Raw genomic sequence first — 21,265 nt, forward strand, 5'->3', positions numbered from 1 at the left:
TTCATGTCAGCCTTCTCTAATAAATTTATTGAAGGACGTCCTATGAGATGTCGCTTGTCTGACATCAGATTGGTATTTACTTAACGCCAGACCGCACCTTGTAATGGCATTGTGTTCAATCTGATACTAATCTATTGGCTAAATGCACCCTAATAAGGGGGCCCACCTATGATCACGGCCCCTTGTTACATTTTAAATGAATCATCACCATCATTATCTCCCATTTGTAAAATATCAATTTCACTTTAACTATTAATACCACTAAAATCACATACACCAATGTGCCCCAAACAGTTCTTATATAAGAAAATCGAAAATTTTGTCATTTTCCACATTTTGATATTACACAGGTGAAATATGATAGTTGCTTGACATATGGGCTGTAAGCTTGCATGCCCAATAAGAAATCAAATAAATTCAATCTAACAGGATTTAGTTGTAAAATAAATCCTAAATTTTTAAAATTTTGATATAATACATTCCTAAACCAGTTGTATCAGGTATATCGTATCGCATCTTTAGTTTATTGATATACTTATTTTAAAACATTTTTAAGAAACATTTTTAAATAATTAAAGAATATTAAAATATCCCCCAGCCCCAATGAAATTTTGAAAAAAGAAACTAAAAAAAGAAGTGCAAGGTTATTATATATCGATATACCCCTTCCAACGTATCAGGGGCCATAGAATCCCCTCCAATGGCACACCCATATTTATATTTACACTGAACATATTTGTATTTACACTCTTCGCAAATGAAGTCTTCATCACAAATAAATTAGGTAAAAAAAAGGATAAAATGAAATATCGGTCTTTGTATTTAATTTTGAGTTAATATTAAATAGATAGTACAAAGTTTGCACCGATATGAGCTTGTCTTACACTGCCGCTCCAAGCCGGCCTTAATAAAGGCATTAGATTGGCAGCTGATACTAAAACTTTTGCTAAACCCTCATGAATATTAATGATGATTAAATAGATATTACAACAAATTAAAAGTAAGGTGCATGAAACTTGCCATTTTTCATAGATATCTATTGTTTTTACCTATCAAATTTGTTTGTTATTATATATTTACATTAAAAAATGAATAAAAGCATAGACAAAGAAAAAAAAAAGAAACAAGAAATTGCTTAGAAGTTTTAATTATTTGATTGGGAAGGTTGGTGACAAATTAACAATAGGGTGGCGAATGGGGCCTCATACCTCGTAAAGAATACGTCAACGAAAGAAAAACAGGCATTTCGTCATCTGAATGGGGTCCCATTTATATTTAAAGCTTTAAAGGGTTAGAGATGGTGAAGATGACTGAGTCACCTTAATCTTGTAGACTTTTTCTCTCTCTTCATTACATCCAGATCCAGTGTCTAGCTATATAGAAGGTGATTGAGAGTAGACCCCACTTGATGATTATCTATTCCCTTTGTTTTTCTGTTGTTTGACAAGTAGAAGGGGAGTTTTCTCCATTGTTTTGTCCATACCTCAGGCCCGCGTTACTGTGTGTGTTTTGAAAATTTGGACGTGCCAGTAGGTTTCTTCGACGTTTACGATGGTTCGGCCGGCGTAAAGGGTGGGCTGTGGGCAAGGATTTTGTTTTTCTTGGAAGGATTACAGACATCGTCATCAATTTAAACACTCCGAAAATTTTTTCTCAAGACTCCGGATCTACTGCCCATGAGAATTCTGTCCACCTCTATCTACAACACATTACTCCCTCAAATTGAGAGTATATCTTTTGCATAATACTATGTAGAATTTGTATGGACAGGAGATCCAAACTCAAAATAAAACCCAAATTTCTTATTTATTTTTTCTACCCACACTCTATCAATTGCAGCCACACATCTCACAATTCAATATGGCGATGTGTGGCTGCAATTAATAGTGGGCAGGAAATCCGATTTATCATGAATGAATAAATTGGTAAAATATATATATTTTGTCTAGTTAGGGTGCAATCTGGGTCCAGTGTTTGTTAAATTTTCTAATGGGCTTGGTCCGAACCCGAGTCCAACATCCTCTAATTCTTGTAAATGAAAAACCCATTTGCACTCCTAAATAGGGGATGGGAAAATATTTATAAATATTAATGGGTCCTTCTCAACCCACTAAACTAATTAAACCAAGCTTAATACTGATGAATGGGGTTTGGAAGGGCCTGTTTCAGATTGAACCTCACCTAAAACCTGATTAAGGCCCCAACCCTAACATAACATTGTTGGATTGCGGCGGGTTTACCGCTTAACCCGACCCGTTAACATCCCACTTCATAGAGACGTTATCCAACGTTTGTCAGCTCTATATATGGGGTCTTTAATTATAAGAAAAGTGGACATCTTTGACATCTTTTCCATTAAGGCTATGTTTGGTTTGAGAGAAAATATAGGGAAAGGAAATGCAAGATAGAGAAACCTTTACAACCCTTGTATTGATTTCTTTGTCTTTCCCTTTCTTTTTCTACCTTTTCTTTCAAACCAAACATAGCCTAAATGGTGACTTTCAGTCTGAACAAGGGAAGGTATTTTGGCACTTGGTTTTGGTTGCATGTAAATAAAAAAAAAAAAAAAAAAAGCTTTATTAACACATATAAGGACTATCATTAAAATGAATCATTTATTTTTTATTTTTTTCCCTTTATCTTTTTCGCTTAATTTGAAAAGCAGGAATAGTCGAGAAACATATGGGTATTGCTAGATAAAAATGAAGAGAAATAACCTATATTTCCAAAACCACAACTATGTCAAAAATAGAAGGAAGTATCATTTTCCTCAACACTTTACGTGTAACCAACCAAACACGCTACTACAAGTCAGAGATGAAATTGAACTTTATCCATGCAGACCTGACCATCGCTCTCCCTATTCCTACGCACAGTAGTGGATTTTTTTACTTTCCAGATTTGTGTCGTTTTAGAGCTATAGGCATCTTGTTTCTACAGTGTGTGAAATATTTTTTCTAACTTGTTCCATCTACTAATTAAGTTTCTAAGAAACTTTCTATCTAGACTTAAATAGGAAAATGCATTTTTTTAACGTATATCCGTAATATAATATAAAGTCTAGCATATGGTACACTTAATAAGTTAAAATGATAGCAAAGGAATTTCCTGAGAAGTACCTTCTGGTTGGTCCTTAATTACTATGTACAAATTCCACTTTAATATTTATTTTTCTTAAAGGTGACGTTACGAAAGAATTAGAATAGTTGAAGAATAAGCATATTTTTCTCATTCAAAATGGACTACACGAAGAAAATAATAAATATACAAAAATATAAAAAGGGGAAGGCTTTTCTACTTCTTAATTACTTAAAAAAAGTTCAGTTCCATAATTTCATCACTTTCTAACTGTATCTTTGATTTAGAATATCATAACCTTAATTACATAATTTATCAATGAGTCATAAGTTTCAAAAATACACATTTTGGGAGGGGGAAACGAGGCCAGCTAAAATGTATTTTGTTAAGGGTTATCTGATACCTAACATCGAAAGCAAAAGTGAGGATCCATTGGGTTGGAAGTTAGAATCAGAATTAGAAATGAAATCAAAATGATTTGTTTCGATAGTTTGTTTGGTTCACATAAAAATGGGAGTGAGAATTGGGATCGGTAGGAATGGGATTTCATTCCCAAGGGAGGGGGAAGGAAAAACCATTCTCTCAAATGGAAGAATATCATTCCACTAGTAATAGGAATGGAATTTCAATTCCACCCAACCGAATAATTGAAATCAAAATGGCCCATTCAGATTCTAATTCCAAACCCCTATTCCCACAAACTAATCGAACCCAAAGTTTTTCTGGGAATATTGTAAATATTCTTCTTTTAAAAGTTTACTTGTAGCAATCAATCTCCAAGTACTAATAGCTACCAATAAATCTCCAACTACTAATAAGTCTCCTTCCACATAATTATGAAAGAGACTGCTATATTTGGTATATTTCAGGCATTTCCCTCTTAATCTCATTCTCATAGTTTCTCAAATTTTCTTTTCATCCTTCTTCTTCTTTTCCAACAGCATTGGAACATTCATCCATCGTCATATATAACGATATAAATTTCAACATTTTCCAAATAACTGATGAAGATGCCGACTACTTACTGCTTAGGTCTCTGATGACTGGGGTTTGGGGTAGGTTGCAACTTGCAAGTTGGGTCGTAGTGTTGAAAATTTTACATTATATCGGCTCCGGACTTTTGGGTCGGGCCCATTCAAATCCAATCTGGGACTCTGCTAGTTTGGGCCTTTGGGGCCAGGTGGGCTACCCTAGCTATTGTGTGTAGCCAATTTGCCTACCCAAATGATTTATATCCCATATTCTGAGCTCTAAATTTTGAAGGGTCAACGGCCAACCCAAGATTTGAATAAATGGAATTAATGATCATGTGCTCTAAGCATGTGCCACAAGGGGATTCTCCACGTTACAATTGGCAAGTTGATTGCTTTGAATAGGTTTTTTGTTTATTATTTTTTTTTCTGGACCACTAAAGTGGGATAGGTTAAATGAAATAATTGGGTCTCAGGGTACCATGCGTCTCAACTCAAAGCTTATCTAATTAATGTCCCTATGGTCAAATACAAGTAGGTTCAGAATTAACAAAGTTTGGTCGCACAAGTCAGCCACGGCCAGCCTAACTTTTGTGGGGCAAGCCGCAAGGGTTTGCTTTTCACCAGTTTCCACGATTAATAAACAAACAACTCGATATCTCTGGCTGGCTTCTTCTATTTGTTAATGATTGAGTCCTATAGTCTGAGAAAATGTGGGTCTGCTATCAATATCGTCAACTGGCCTGGGTGGCAAGAAGCAGCTGGGCCTAGGCTAACCTAAGGGACAGGCTGGGTTGAGACTTTCTCTTAAACCAATGCATGCAACTTATTGCCACCTGGCAAAAAAAAGTTTTTCTTATCATCCATCTTGTGCTTTCTTAATCTTAACCCAAAGCATCAAACCATCATCACTTGGGAAAGGTTAACGTGGGTTGTAGATTGTATTTGTGGGGCCCATAAAGAAGTGGTTAGTTTCTACGAGCTCATCCTCCATTCCTAGTCCAGGTAACTTCCCAAAGATATCTAATCCTCCGTGAATCCTAGAGCTGCAGCACAGTTGAGGGCTTGGGGAGACATGCAGCAGCTCTATGTATTTTGCTTTCCAGTCTTTTGGGCATTTTCTTTTAATGTTTTAAATAATAAAGCCTTTTCTTTTGATGGATAATAAAAATAATTAAGAGGGTGTTCGGTTCCGTCTATGTTTATTTAGCAAATATTTATTGATGGTGCCACATCGGTGCTATTTTAGTATTTTTTCTCTTATACTTCTTCATATATCCAAAATGTAAAAAGTAAACTTTTGTTTATGTGCATATCATCCGTTTCTAGAAGTTATTTTTTGAAACTTTCACAAACCACCAGGCACTTATTCACTGTTATGCTGAAGTGGCGCATATTTGTGATAAACGGTTGTAATTATTGTATTTTTCAGTTTTACCAGCAAATAAAATACAAACGTTTATTCAATAAATATAAATGGAACCAAACATATATCAAAGCTATATGTTGAACAATTATCTTCAAATCTCTACTCACTTGCGGAATATGTAAATACTCAATAGTTTTATTTTCTACGTTAGAAGAGTTATTTGCACTGGTGTAAATGCATCCGAGTGAAGATAAGAGGAATGGTCCCCAGACTCCCCACTTCTATATGAAAAAAAATGAAGATAAGAGGAGAGTTTTTTGGTTGGGGAGTTTGATAGGGAGGGAAATGATGTGGGTCTCATTTTATATTGAGAAAATTGAGGTATAGGGAAGGTGGTGTAAATTTTGTATCAGCCTTTTGGGATGCAAATTTTACACTGCTATAAGTGTAACTGTGACAAAAATACGAATTTTGCCTCAAATAGGTGTGCAAGTCATAGTTATAAAAAAAAAAAAGGCATCAAATTTATCTTGATTGTGGTGGAATGGCCAAGAAACATCTATGTCGCCGTGACAGTCTTTGCTTTCTTCCTAGTTCCTACTATCATGTATCCATTACATTCCAAACTCGGTTGTGCTCTGCAAATACAAATGTAAGTCATATCTGATCCAAATTTGGAAAGAATATACAAATATAAATACATACAAAATATAAAGTTTTACACTCTATATTAAATTGCAATTTGTAAAGCACGATAGGTACAATCGAATTCCGGTTCCGTAAGATTTTATTGAATCCAATCGGATCACTCCCTTACCGAATTCGATTCGATTCATTTGCACCCCTAGGCTAATTCCACAGATTTGGCTGATTTAGGGTGAAGAAACTAATCATCAATTCAGCATCAACCTAATAATCTATTTTATCCGCTGCTTCTTGGCAAATATGTCCACAAATGTCTGAATAGATTTTTACATATGAAGTCCATATCTATACCCAATCCAAGCCCATCTTTAAGTAAGTCAGGCTGGGCCATGTACACTCGATGATGCTCTCTTGTTGTTAGGGGTGTTCATAGGTTGGGTTCGGTCAGTTTGAGTCATTTTTTTCAATTGATTCGACCTAATCGATTTACTTATTGACTAAACCGAAACCAACTGACCCTGAAGCAAAACCGACCCAAACATGAAGGGTCAGTTTATCGGTTTAGTCATTTTTATATATATTTTAAACTAAAGTATATATATCTAAATATCTATTTATATTTAAGTTTATTCATTTTTAGTTGTTATGCAAAACCAAAATATATATTTAAATCGATTAGCTTTTTATGCAAAACTGAAATTTTTGCCAATATATATTTAAATTTATATAAAACTGAATTAAAAATTGTACTATTGTATTATATTTGTATTGATTTAACGTTTTTAGTTTTTATCATAAATAACCAATTTTTTTTTTCAAAGTTCAAACAAGACACAATTAAGATATATCAATATTTAACATATAGGGTAGGGACTAATTAATAACTACTTAAAAATATAGGATCGGTTTGATTCGTTTCGGTTTGGGTTTTGGATTGGGTCGGGCCAATTTGATCGGTTTGACATTTAATGTAAACAGTGAGCACCCCTATTTCTTGTCACAACTATAAATTTATTAAATGATCATTGTTAATAAAAAATAAAAGAAATTCGGATGACGTTGGTGATGTGGATGTACCAAGATCCATGTTCAATCGGGTTGAGATTTAGATCGGAAATGAATCTAACTACTGAATGCCTTTTTTTGGTTACTTGAATCAACTAACATAACATTAGCCATTAGGATACTTGAACCGTTTTTATGTGAAATTTACATGCTCATACTAAAGTAATTGTACTGTTGCATTATTGGATCTTTAATCGGATTTAACCGAACCGGGTGGATCATAGGATACTTGAACCTTTTTTATGTCAAATTTACATGTTCATACCATAGTAAGTAATCATACCGTTGCATCATTGGATCTTTAAAGGGATTTAACCGAACCGGGTGGATCAAGATAATCCAATTAATTATTTAAGTACCCAATATTTGAGATCCACATCATGCTCCGATGACTCCATCAATTCATAGGGCAACCAGCTACCAGACATGCCACGTGTCAAATTGGGCTTTCTTTTACATTTTTAGATTGAAAATCGAAACTTTCTACAGCTAATATCACTGAGAAACTTGTACACATGGAATCTATAACGAGAGCACAATGTTGGATAACTAAAGTTAAAACCGCAATTCTTGTTTTGGATAACTACTTACACGAAACCCGTATACCCGAACCCCTCCGCACGTTGTTTTCCAATTGCTTTCAAAACAGCTTGAGTCACTTGACGAGCATCCAGTGTTTGTTGTTGAGCTTCTACGATGGTTTCCATAGAGAAGCAATGGTTGGATGAGACCCTAGCGTGGAGAACGTTAAGACGAGTCTCCTCAAAGGCCTCCAGGATCGAAACCAGCAAATCCGGCCCCTTTTCGCAGGTCACATTGACTAGAAACCCATTCTCAATCCTCTCCACTTTCACTTCCTGTTGATTCATTGATACGGAGAGAAAGTCACAGTTTGCTAACTTATCGCAATCCGATTTAAGCTCGAAACTTTGCAAGAACGAGAATTCATGATCTTGTTTTCTGGTTTTTTCTTTCCTACAGCTTACACTCCATTGCTCCTGTACAAGTAAACTGAGAAATCTATTTGAATTCAAGAACTAATGGATTTTTACTAACCACTGGATTAAGCGTTCAGGACTGAAACCCAATAATTCTTTCTCTCTCTCTACGTCCATTGAGGTGTCTTGGTTTGAGTGTTTCAAGTTGGGTTGAAGGGAGTAGGATTCCTAGTCATAGCAGATGGTGTGTTTGATTCATTTTCGTACTAGAAAAACTTCCTTGCAAACTTTTCATTTCTCAGAACTCGAAGGATCCCGGTGATCGATTCCCTGTTGCACTCAACACTCTACAGGACTACAGGTACCGAGGCAGTGTAGGATTAATTTTGGGGACTGTAGGCATCATTTGTTTTTTTAGTTTTCATATTTCAGAGTGCAACCTCGTAAATGAAAACTTGTAATAAACTGGAGAAAGAGAGAGAGAGATGACCGTGGGAATTCGAATCTGCTTCAGTAGGTCTCCATATGCTTGGTGGATTGCCTCCAATTTGAGCTTCAAATGGTTGATGTAGTTAAAAGCGTCGATGATAATGGAGTTCTTCCTCATCTGCAGAGAGCAACATCAACATGATGAACAAATTACAGCAGAATGTCTAGCTAAAACGAGCTTCTTATGGCCATCCTACTACATAGCATCATAAACCCATCAAAGAAACAAGAGAAACGAAGAATATTTTGCATTCCTTACAGATTTGGAACTGGTGAGCGACCGGAGTATTTGAAGCTTCCGGCGTAGTGCCATTCTCTTTTGCTGCCTAGATACCATTCTCTCTGTCTCTGCTTCTCTCTCTCTCTCTCTCTCTCTCTCTCTGTCTCTCTCTCCACTGTGTATTTCGTTCTGATTCTTATGTGATTCAATGTCCCGGCTTTTATAGAGTTGGTAAAAAGTGTTGGTGTTTGGATCTTGATGATGGCAAGTTACTAAGATGCCCTTTTTCATGGCAAAGTATCAATGTAGCCCAGCTATCTCCCATGTCGTTTTCCATATAACAAGATAAGAGTCTATAAAAGACAAGCTCCGTATCGTTTTCCATGAAAACTCCATTAGATGCACCATTTTTCATGGTAAAAAATGGTGCTTATTCTCTCTTCAAATCAAAATCCATCAACTGGGTTAATTATTTGCTTACTTTTAACCATTGGATAAGCAAACTAATTCGACCTTTTTCTCCCTTATAGGTTAATATAATTTAATAGATCAGCTGGATTATTTGTTTGTTGTTTGTGTTTCATTTATATAGTTGTAAGATGATCCAGCAATTCCTGATTCTAGCAAAACCCATTTTGTTTGAATGGGCCAATTTATCAAGTTCAGGCCCAGACAATATGGTAGAGTGATGCAAGCATGACAAAGCAGTTACGTGGTATATCTCAAATACCAATAATTAAATTAAGGCTCTGATCATGTTCCTTTGGCTCACTGAAGATGGTAGTACATTCAAAAGAAAGTGGTGAGAGAGTACATACAGACATAAGCCTTACAATCAAAGAAAAAAAAATGAATCAGGGCTGGAACAGCATCTTTTGTATTGTCTGGTTCAAAAAAAATGCATTATCATTTTCTGAACCTTACCACTTTATTTTTTTAGAGCCATGAATATAATTGAACACCACTAGTTTGTCTGATGCAGTCTAGTGGCCTGTTGCTCGATAATTTGAATCGTATGGCCCGACCCACCAACACAAAGAAGCAACAAGAAGAATTATTGTTTCGTCCTTAGAGACAGCTCAGACCCACTTCTCTTATGTATTCTGGAATAGTTTCAAAGTTCCATCTGATTTTAATGGGGTTGAACCGGCCGCTATGCATGCAGTGTCGTCCGGCCCATGTAGACAACATCAATTTCAACAAAGTATCGAAGCTCTCAGACAATTCCCTACAAAACGTACATGGTGCTGTGAGAGGAAAGGATGCAGCTTTAATCAGAATTGGGAGTCTCGGCGCGGTTGGAGGTCTATAGTTGTAGCAGTATAGCATAGGTTGCTGCATGGGAGAGGGGACTCAGAGAGAGAGAGAAGAATAGAATCAGGTCATGTAGGCTGGGTCAAATCATCACGAGGCTCCCATTGGGTTTATTTTTGTCTCGAGCCCCAACTGGTCGAGGGTGTCACATGCTGTAACAAGAAATTTCTGAACTTGTTTCTGGTTTTGTTTTCCACTTTTAGATGACCTAATGATCCCCCTTCACGGCTTCACCTTACAAAAGTGACCCTCTTTTGTCTTTATGAAAAGCATTTAGTTAAAACTACAAACACCTCCCTGATAACAAAATCTCTTGGTAATCCCTCGTCTTTGTGGGTTTTCTTTCTTTCTTTTTTTTTTTTTTGATAAAGTTGTCTTTGTGGGTTCTGTAATCCCACTTAAAATCCCATTTTGATGTGTTAATTCTTCCCTTTTGGGGGGGTTTTGGGCTTTGTTGGGCCATGATGGGCTTAGGGAGAGAGAGAGAGAGAGAGGAAGCAATTCATGTATATTCCATAGGGTAGTTGAGCCAATTGATATAGAAGTAGATTCTTGTGGGTTCTTTTCTGTTTTTTTTCTTTGTTTTTTGATAAGTTGTCTTTGTGGGTTCTGTAATCCCACTTAAAATCCCATTTTGATGATGTGATCCCATGGTAATTCTTCTTTTCTTGGTGGGTTTTGGGCTTTGGGGCCTGGTTTGGCCATGATTGGCTTAGAGAGAGAACTGAGAAACAGAGAGAGAGAGAGAAATCCATGTATATTCATATGGGTAATTGAGCCAATTGACATTAGAAATGCCGTTGGATGTAAACAGTAGATTTGATTTCATTCTCCCAAGGAGGAAAACGCCAAGGAGATGAAACCGTACGCCTTCATGTCAAGACTCATGAGGGTGATTACATGACCTGTCCACTTCTTATTCTCCGACGCCTAGAGAATCAAACACCCAAACCAACAGAAGGAACGTTGGATTCCAGTAATCGCCCGCCGTACTCAATAGACCCTCTTGGATACTCACGGCTGTGTTTTCTGTTTTTGTGCGCTCTCTCTCTCTCTCTGCAATCTCATGTCCATGGCCATGGGGTAGTCTTTTTCCTTGTCAACCCGTGCTTTCAGTTTCAGATTTCAATCAACTCTTATCATCCTCATCTGTTACTTTGTCCCCTTCTCCTTGACATGTCTCTCTTTATGGAGTGGGGTGGGTCGAGCCCTTCTTTCCATTTTTTTGTCTACACATTCCGCCTATTTGATTCCTTCCCCTCTCGTCCAAGGTATCGGGATTCCACACTATCTATCTCATCATAACCATCCAACTCTGCCGTTTCTACCTCCCAAAACCACACTCGAAAAAAAATTCGTGTAGGGTCCAAAACTGGCATATAAGGGTGTCCTGATACCAAGAACTATAAGGCTGTTAAACCCTTGAAGGGAAAAAAACAAGTCTACTGTTCAGAACAGTTTAAAAGGAAGTCTACTGCTCAGAACAGTTTAGAACAGTTTGGTTGGCTGCGGAACTCCTCAATCAACAGTTTGGACTTTGGATATACTTGGCTCTAAATTTAATCTGTTTGACATTTGGATCTGAATCAAATCTTACAAGTTCGATTCAGATTGGACTTGGGTGAGTTTTGGATATTAAAAGGCGATTAACCAGTGTCACTGGTTCCAGATATTCGGATAGTGGCTGCCCTCAAACTCAAACCTGCATTCTCAAACTTTTGACAGCCCCAACAAAATGGCTTGTTGTATGTTATGTTATGAACAGAACAACTTGAAAATAACTTCTATAAAGATTGAAAATATGACCAAACAGCCAATAAACCAACTTTACTAATAGATGCATATTAATTCTATATGGTTATAAGCACGTATTTACATATTATTAAATTGGATCAGATTGGGATCGAGGGTGAGCCTTAGCATAACAATTGGGTTGCTCCATTGGGCGATTGGTGATTAGGGTTCAAATATTGGAAACAACCTCTATGTAAATGGGTATGGGTAGGTTTGAGTACATCTGTCCCTTCCCAAACACAGCATTTACAGGAGCCTTCTACACCAGAAGAGTTGGGATTTGGGAATTGATAAAAAGTAATCGGGTGAAAGTAATAGGAAATGACTCAAGTGCCCATAATTTAACGAAGAATAATATATGCAGCCATACTCCGTTCTGTCAACTTGCTCAGTCCTTCATCCCACATCAAGACTTCAGTTCTTACAATTTACACGACGGTGCTCACACCATTTACACAGCCTTTTATGTAGTGCTTTCAATTATTTCCATACTTGTATGCTTTTTGTTTATGGAAAGATATTTCCAATGCAAGACTGCAAGGGGCTGTGGGAAAGTTGCAACCAAGGTCTTGTGAGTACTGAAGAGGATTTTCCATGTTCCACCTTGATGAAGGAAGATTTGGCCTGACCTCATAGTTACATAACACGTGGCAAAGGCAACAGCTCGGCACAAAAGCACGCCTAAGGCGCGAGCACCAAGGGGAGAAACTAGCGGACCGAACTCCCCTACCAGTGGTCCAAACTCCCTACTAGGAGCCCGAACTCTCCCTTCGGCCCCAAGCCAGACAGTAACCCGAACTGGCCTGCATGTAACAGTTCGGGACACACCTCGCCGAACTGGCCTACCTTATAGCAGTTCGGGACACACCTCGCCGAACTGGCCTGCCTTATAGCAATTCGAGACACACCTCGCCGAATTGGCATGCCCTATAGCAATATAGGACATACCTCCGAACTCAAGACTTCGCCTCGCTCACCACTCCACCACATCGCCCCCAGGACGCCAAAACCAAACAAACCGTACCATGCTTGACACCGAGGAAGTCCGTACACAAGGGCGGCGCACCTGATTGACTTGGGATCTGACGCTTGACGGCCACACTCCAAACGGCCACCTGCCACTGTCTCCTGACACCGCCATCTCCAGTTACAGAGATGGCTCTGACAAAGAGCAGTGGTGGTTCTGTCCCAGCAGAAAGGACGACACCCGAACTGACAGAAGCAAGGATAATCATACCCGACCTGACAGGGGCTTCGGAGTGAGTGCGCGGAGTGGTTATAAACAGTCCCCTACCCCCAACAACAAGGTATGTGAACTTTGCGCCATATGGTCTTTACTTTGCCTTTGAGAGAATACTAACTTGAGCTTCGGAGCTATCTCACCGGGTTCCCCCCCCCCCCGGAGTTTCTTCATCTTCTCCATTTCAGGCTCCCCGTCGCTCCAGTCAAAGATGAAATCGTTGACAGGTAAGACCGATCGGATTACGCTCCATCACACCTCATATTGATGTTTATGTGAATGTTAAAATAATAGGAGATGTTCAGGTTTTCAATACTTAATTAAAAATGCCCCTTTCTCTTGCAAGTTGGAAGACTAGAAAGGTAGGGATAGGATAAAAAAAAGAACAATGGATATCACATTAAACACAGTATAATGGAGAAAGAGGAATCATATAACCAACCCCGTATAGTTGAAATAATGCTTAAAAGTTAAAATGCCCCTCGATCCGAAAGGGTTTTCTTCTCTTTCGTACATAAGAACTAATTTTTTTTCCCAATAAGAAGGCCCGGTGGTTAGTAAGGCTGGAATGGGATTTGATCCCAGCCCCAGGTGTTTCAACTCACAGAGTTTACTAGCAAAGCCAACCGACGACCCCAAACCAGGACTTAATTTGGACATGTCCCAACTTCCAAGAGGCTCGAATCTGGTAGAAAACCTTTGGGCCCCTAAGCATCTTGCCGCGTGGCAAGTTTCTGGATCGATTCTCAATGCTATTAGGTTCTGCAGTTATATATGCTGAAATATACCATGTATTAGATTTCCATTTATATCACTATAAATACCAAAATCACACGAGTATCAGTGGGACCAAGTAAATGCCTTCCAATGAGCTCATTCAGTAATTTCGTTTATTCTTTTCAGAAATGAAACAAGGAAAAAAATGGGTCCTGCAATTGTACGAGGCTACAATCAATGATGACTTCTGGCTTTCAGTGGCTTGTCTCATAGCTACCGCACTATCAGGTTCTAGCTTCTAAGCTTTTCTATCTCTAAGCCATTATCTTTAAATTTCATATATATAACTTCTCTACCGATCTCGGACGGGATCTGCTCCTCACACCTGTCTCTCACATGCACATCCTATTATCATTATAATATAGTGCATGTATTTTTAAGATAAAATTATTTATAATTTATTAATAGTTTTTGAACAGTTATAAATAGATAGTTTCTTAACTGTTATAAATGGATAATTTTTTAATAGTTATAAGCGGATAATTTCTTAACTATTATAAGTGGACAGTTATTAGAGTGAGAGTAAAGGACATATATGCCCTTTTTTATACCCATTGTATGTTGCTTAAATAAGAGGTAAGAATGTTTAATGAAAAATTCAGAAAATGAGGTTATTCATTCTTTTATTAGTAGTATAGATTATTCTTGGGAGATGTTTCCAATGCACAGCAGATATGCCTGTAAGGCGCCCATTTGCGAGGAGTAGATCCCAACACCCTCTCAGCCAACTGAATTACACAATGAAATTCAATCAATAATATGCATCAACATTATTAAGGGGGTTGTTTTATGACAATTGCAAAGATAACAAACAACAAGATCATGATTAATTAAAATTAGCATTTCAATGTGAATTCCTTGAGGGGAGATCTAAAAACCGAACTAATCATTCTGAGAACTCACAGCAGAGATTGTGAAGGCAATGCCAAAAACCTCAGATTCGAAGTACGTTGAAAGAAAACTTGGAGTGGAAAAACATTTGCATAGGAAGATTTGCATGTTATTCTTAGGTCCCATTCGCTTTTCGGTAAGTTATTTACCTGGGATAAGTGTAATTATCTCCGTAAGTTTTTCTTGGGAAACACTTACCCAAGTAAGTGTATTAGCCCATGTTCTTTTATTTTCCAAGTAAAAAAAGTAAATGATCATTTTAACCATAAAATTTATTATTAAGGCCCCGTTCGCTTTTCAATAAGTTACTTACCTTGGTAAATGCAGTTACCTGGGTAAGTTTTTCCTGTGAAACACTTACCCAAGTAAGTGCATGTACCCATGTTCTTTTATTTTTCACGTAAATAAGGCAATGACCATTTTAGTCATAAAATTTCATTATTAAAAATGGCATTTTTGTCTCATTCAAGTGTTGACAACTTTCTCCCTAGGTGAGAAAGTTATTTACCCACCTAGGAGATGGATACCCAAGAAAATAAACTTTCCCTAATCCCCACATAAATCTGAAAAAAGAACATGGGGTTCTTGGTCAATGGGAACCAAAATCCCATTGACCAACTTTCCCCGCTCTCACTATCAGAAAAAAGAACACCCCTTAAGAGGGTATTTTTATCTCATTCAAGTATTGGAAACTTTCCCCACCCACCTAGAAATACCTAGGAAAATAAAATTTCTCTGGTCCTCACATTAACCTGAAAAAAAAAAAAAAAAAAACATAGGATTCTTGACCAATGAAAACTAAAATCCCATTAACCAATTCACCCCCTCCCCCCCTCAAAATCCAAAAAAAGAATGCTCCCTCAGTTCATACCCATATAAGAGAAAATAGGGAAATCAATATAGAAGGAATGGTAATATGGTATATTAATGCTGCCCCTATCCATACAAATACAACTAGAAGACAACCAACAATGCTTCTAGTGTTTCCATGTCTGAAATGATATAATACCCTCAAAAAGTCTCTAAAAAATTTGCAGTTTAACAAAGTTGCATGAAGACATCGTGCATATTACTGAAATATATGCCGACAGATATCTGTACAAATCCTACCCCAACAATGCTAGAAAGAAAACTACTTTCACTGAGTAGTGTTGGACTTGTGTCCGGGTGAACGAGTTTTGATAGGTGACTGAGAATCTAGTTTATCATGAAGTAACGATGCTTGCTTGAAGATGCATTTACTCTCAGGTACATAAGGTTTGATCAAGTATTTATACAAATATCCATCTTTTCTTATTCATTTCATCTATTCCATGATTGGAATGTACATTACACCATGAATTAAATAAAAGGAGAGATTTTAAAAAATGGCAAATCTATTCACTTTATCAATATTCATTTGGGATTTGATAGCCGTTTCTATAGTTCCATATGTGAGAAAACTATTTGGGTCTGCGAGGGGGACCAAATCTAATAGGCACAACTAGGGGTGTCCATGAAAAACTAAAAAACATCGAAAAACTGAATTGAATCGAACCGAGAAAACCAAATTGGAAAATGTGGTTAACCAAATTGATTGGTTCGGTATTTTTGAAAAACTAAAGGATTGGTTTGGTTTTCGGTTAACCTACAAAAAACCAGTTATTAACCGAACCAACCAGTATATATATTTATATGTATATTTTATATATATTATATATAAATATACATATATTATATTTATAATAATCTTTTTATAAATATATTTTATATATTATATATTTTTATAATATATTATATATCATTTACTATTTATAATATAATATTATACATATATTTATGTAATATATATTATAAATATAAAAAACCAAAAAATCGAAGAATCGGTCAGAAACCAAAACCGATGGACCGGTTAACCGGTGGTACCGGTTCAGTTTACAAGAACTGCCCATGGTTCAGTTAACTGAACCGTGAATACCCCTAGGTACAACAAAATTAGCATGTTAAGTAAGCACTTGATAAATATTTTGGCAACTGTCAAAAGTGGGTATTAATTTTTTTAAGGGTAGGCTGGGGTTATTTTAAGGGACTGGTATCAAAGAAACATTAAATGCTCATTTAAGATGCTTACTTTGTTGTGCCTACTAAATCGGATCCACTTGGACGGGCCTGGACATTGTTTGGTAAAGCGAGTATATCTTTAAATTAAAAATTTAGATGAGAGAGAGAGAGAGAGGTGGGGTAAAGCAAGGTTTGGGTTCGGCCACGCCTGATGTGAGACCAAACTCAAAAATCTTAATGGGTAAATGGTTTAATGGTTTCACTGTTGAGAGTAAACTAACTGGATCACCGGTTCAACCATTTCAGGTCTGATGCTGTTATACAAAACATCCCACAATATATCCCAATCATGTATTTGGAATATCTCCCAATAATGACATGTAAGAAAGATGTTCTCAGTGCACACTAAAATGTGCATGTGGGGGCGTTTTTGGGGTGCATTCCGTGGGAGGGCAGATGTGAAATCGTCCCTGTGGGTTGATCAGCAATCCACCCACTTTCCATCAATACCCATTAATGCAACATAAATAGGTTCAACCCAAGCCAGCCCAACCCTAACTTTTTGACCGTTAAAATTTAAAAACTTCTTATTCACAGATTGTTTATCCACATGTTATGCAATGTGTCATTGAATGATTGATAGTATTTAAAGTGGAAACCATGTCAGCTGGCTCAGCGGCATGTAAACGTGATTTTACTGCATCTGAATCTGAATTGGAAGGATGTCGTGTCAAAATCTTTATGTATGGTTAGGGAATCAAACGGGGCGGATCCGGGAAGTGGGTTAGATTTTGAGAATCCAAAATCGGAAATGGGTTGGATTTTGAGAATTCAAACCCTCTCCATATATGAAAAAGCAAAACTCTCCTCTATCTTACCTTCCTCGCATTTAAGGGTAGGGCAAGTTGGATTTAAAATGTCTATATAATTTCTTATTAATTCGTATTATATAAGCAATAATTAAGTAAAATAATATTAACCAACAACAAAATTTCAAATTATTTGATTAAAATATGTTAAAAACACATAAAATATCAACTATTCTTCACATAAAATTTAAATTATTATTAAATTCAACATCTAATACATAAAGATTGTATGCTTTTCAACAAAATGTGAATCGGGTTTAGCCTAAATCGTACCTACCCGTACCTGTATGGATTGTAGAATCCTAAAACCCTTCCCTACCCCAAAACTCATCCTTTCAACTCAATGGGGCAGGTATCCACCGGATAGGATAGTATCAATTGACTCATTGATGGTGGGGCCAAAGGGTTCCTGAGCATAAACTTAATGGGCCCCACACTCTATTTAACCTAATTGAATCGATGATCCAACCTAACTCAATCCAACGGTGATACTTACATTCAATAATCAAAACAAAAAAACAAAGAAATCCAATTGTGATCCAACCCATTGGGTTTGGGTGGATGGATTATGACTGAGTAGGCTGGCTGGATGACATACTGTGTTGTGTTGCAGTCTGAGTCTGTGATCACTTTAAAACGTATACGAGTCTCTGTGAAAAATTAGATCATAATGTGGTATGGGCATAGGGCCCATTAGGTATGGGTCCAACGCTGCCCACCTCTTCTAGTCCCTCTTTTCTCTAGGCTTTAGGCAATATGTTGTGTGGACAGATTTCCCAACTCACTTTCTCTACCCGCACCTTAGCCATGGCACACTGCAGCTGCCACATACAAGATGGCGATGTGTAGCTTCAATTCAAGATGGGTAGAGTGTGGGTAGGGAGTAATGGGCCAGAACATGGTATTTTTATCGGTTGAGCAAACAAGTACAAGTTGAGCAATTTATCATGGGTAAACATGTCAATGCTCTATATGCTTAAGGTGTGGGTGCTACATAGATCCCATGTGTATGAATCATTGGCGTGTTTACATGCACAAAGCTATGTATAATACAATTTTAAAAATAATAAAAAAAATGGTCCAAAAATTATTGTCCCAATCAAATGGGTCAATGGTTTGACCATCTGGGTCAGTGGATCAACGACATATTCAACAGTTATTTTTTGTCAAAAAAATGGTTTGGGGTGGAACAGAATGGTTTGGGTCAGAAATGGTTCAAAAACGAAGCTATAATGAGTTATGTAACCAATTACAAGTGAACACATCACTACTCTTGACAATATGGGGCCTGAGATACATAGGCCAAGTTTGGGAGTGCTTATACAAATAAGCAGTAATTTTGGGCCAGGACCACACCAATAAACACTTATTGGTGTTTGGTAAGCACTTGTTTCCTTTTTGCCACATCATTTTTTTTTTTTGCTTCAGTTTTGCCACATCATTTTGAAAATACATGATGTATTAAAGTGTTTTTTCACCAAACGTTCATGAATTCTTATTAGAATAAACACTTATTTTTCAAATAAGTACTTCCAAATTAAGCCCTAAACCTCTGCGAGCAACAGATCCGGGCTCCAGCGTCTGCTTTGTGGATACGAGACTTATGCAAGCACAATGTGCTCAGATATATAGCGCAAGCATTTTTATATACCAAAGTTGTGTAAATGTCCCGAAATGATACGTATCGACCGAAAGTTGAGTGTAACTAGTCTTTATATCAAACCAGCAAGATCTTTTTTCTCGTAAAAAACTGTTATAATTAAAACCGAATAAACAAGAATTTAAACACAATACAAGAAAGAGAAAGAAACAAACAACACGAACACACAAAACCACACTAACTTGTATCACTACAACTAGAACAATTAAAATACTTAGATACACATTATCAGTTTCTAAGCAACACGACAATCAATTTGAAGGATCAACATTCATTATTTCCAAAATAGAAATTCGTGTTAAAATATGATTTATTGTATCACATAATCAAAAATTTTTGAGTTGATCAATACAAAATACAAATTGTTGATGTTACATAAAACATTAAATTTGGTGTTTCAATTGGAAACATCAATTGTGACAATTTATCAATTTCAGGAAGAAACTGCAATAATACCAAACACAACCTTAATTAACATCAATAAACTGACGGTCCGATTCCAAAAAAAAAAAAAAGATTTTCTAGATCCAATTTTAATTTAATTAGATAGGGCAGCGAGGGCTTTGACAGCATGGGAAAAGAAGCAGAATTAGAGCGACAGAAAAAGGAAACTGAAACAAAACAAAGTAGTCTGAAAGAGCCGATCCATGAAAGTATGGAGGAATGTGATCGATCGAACCAGAAGAGAGAGAGAGAGAGATTGGATGTAGGGGAAATAGCAGGGCAATTCTCCTTTGGCAAACTGAGGAGAGCTCCTTCTATCTCTCTCTCTCTCTGCCAAAGGAGGACTGCACTGTTATTCCTCTACACTGAGGTCAGGTAGTGCACATTGTAGACACTTCCTATTGCCTTCATCTTATACACAAATTAATAATTCGGAGATTGTAAATTAAGGGATATATGCCTGCGAGAAGTAGAGAGCAGCAGCATATGCTCTCAACAATTCCCCCCTCCCATGCACCCTTCTTTCTCTACCTTTTCTGATTGCAATCTCTCTTTTCCGATTCCACCTTTTACTTTCTCTCTCTGCTGCTTCTGGATTCTCTCTCTCTTTCTCTCTCGAGCGCTCATTGGATTATAAGTTTTCAAGCTTTTCGTTTTCTTCCAGAAGTCGAACAATAATTAAACCTTGTTAATTAAGTGATTTGGGCATTTAATTCGATGGGAAGTTTATTAGTTTGACTTTTGCTTATTCCCTATAATTAATCATCCATATCCCACCCATATCCATTTTTTTTTTCATTTCTTCTTACTTTTAATAAACAACACCATCTTTTAATTTTGTTCCCATTTGATTAATTAATTATGTACTAGTGATTTTGCTGAGCATCATTAGAAATATATTTCATGAGTTCTTATGGTTTTCAAATTAGAAATATTTCATTAAAGGTAGGACCTATAATTTAATTCCAGATTATTTGAGTAATTGAAATCACATAAAAATTAAAAATTCCAGGTTTCAAGATAATTTGGGAACCCAAGAAGTTTTTGAAAGTTTTAGCAAAATTAACCATGCTAGCAAACACACCCTCAAAATTGTTAAAGAATAAAAACCTATTCAGGACCTCACCTAACATATTAAGCTTTCAGGTTAAGATGGTATCAAAGCTTATTTGACCAAGTTATATATCCATTTAGTGTTTGAACCACATTGCCCCTATTATAATTATTTAAATTTAGGAATGAGTGAACCTGCGCCTTTTTAAATCTATTCAGTATGTCTAACAACTTAAGCTTTTAGGTTAAATGGTTCTTTAGAGTTTAGAAACTCAAAAAAATTACCGATTTTGAACTTGTGATATTTTAATTGCTTAAAAGATGAAGCAGGAAGGAAGATTGGGGGGTTTACCAATTACCACACACCTCAAGGTTTCTCCCTATCTAGATGCCCCCCAAACCCCCATT

General features: G+C 36.8%; 1 protein-coding gene across 3 annotated transcripts; it reads right to left on the reverse strand.

Annotated features, from left to right (window-relative positions):
* Window positions 1-5,804: 5,804 nt before the first annotated feature.
* Window positions 5,805-9,029, reverse strand: LOC148867199 (uncharacterized). Of its 3 annotated transcripts, none has more exons than XR_016108956.1 (3): window positions 8,815-9,029; window positions 8,557-8,673; window positions 5,805-6,056 (listed from the first exon to the last, which is right to left on the reverse strand). XR_016108956.1 is itself a non-coding variant. In XM_088974414.1 (3 exons), exons 1-3 carry the CDS (start codon window positions 8,890-8,892, stop codon window positions 7,716-7,718), a joined length of 465 nt encoding a protein of 154 aa, XP_088830540.1. In that variant the 5' UTR covers window positions 8,893-8,966; the 3' UTR covers window positions 7,563-7,715. The 3 variants fall into 3 exon arrangements, 2 of the variants coding, with proteins under 2 accessions (XP_088830540.1, XP_088830539.1); XM_088974414.1 differs by lacking the exon at window positions 5,805-6,056 and adding an exon at window positions 7,563-7,985 and having other exon boundaries at window positions 8,815-8,966; XM_088974413.1 differs by lacking the exon at window positions 5,805-6,056 and adding an exon at window positions 7,563-8,126 and having other exon boundaries at window positions 8,815-8,965.
* Between the last annotated feature and the right edge of the window lie 12,236 nt (window positions 9,030-21,265).

This window comes from Nelumbo lutea, chromosome 3, assembly GCF_056320005.1.
Source record: "Nelumbo lutea isolate HS-2025 chromosome 3, American lotus-T2T, whole genome shotgun sequence".
In the NCBI taxonomy this organism is placed as follows: Eukaryota; Viridiplantae; Streptophyta; class Magnoliopsida; order Proteales; family Nelumbonaceae; genus Nelumbo; species Nelumbo lutea.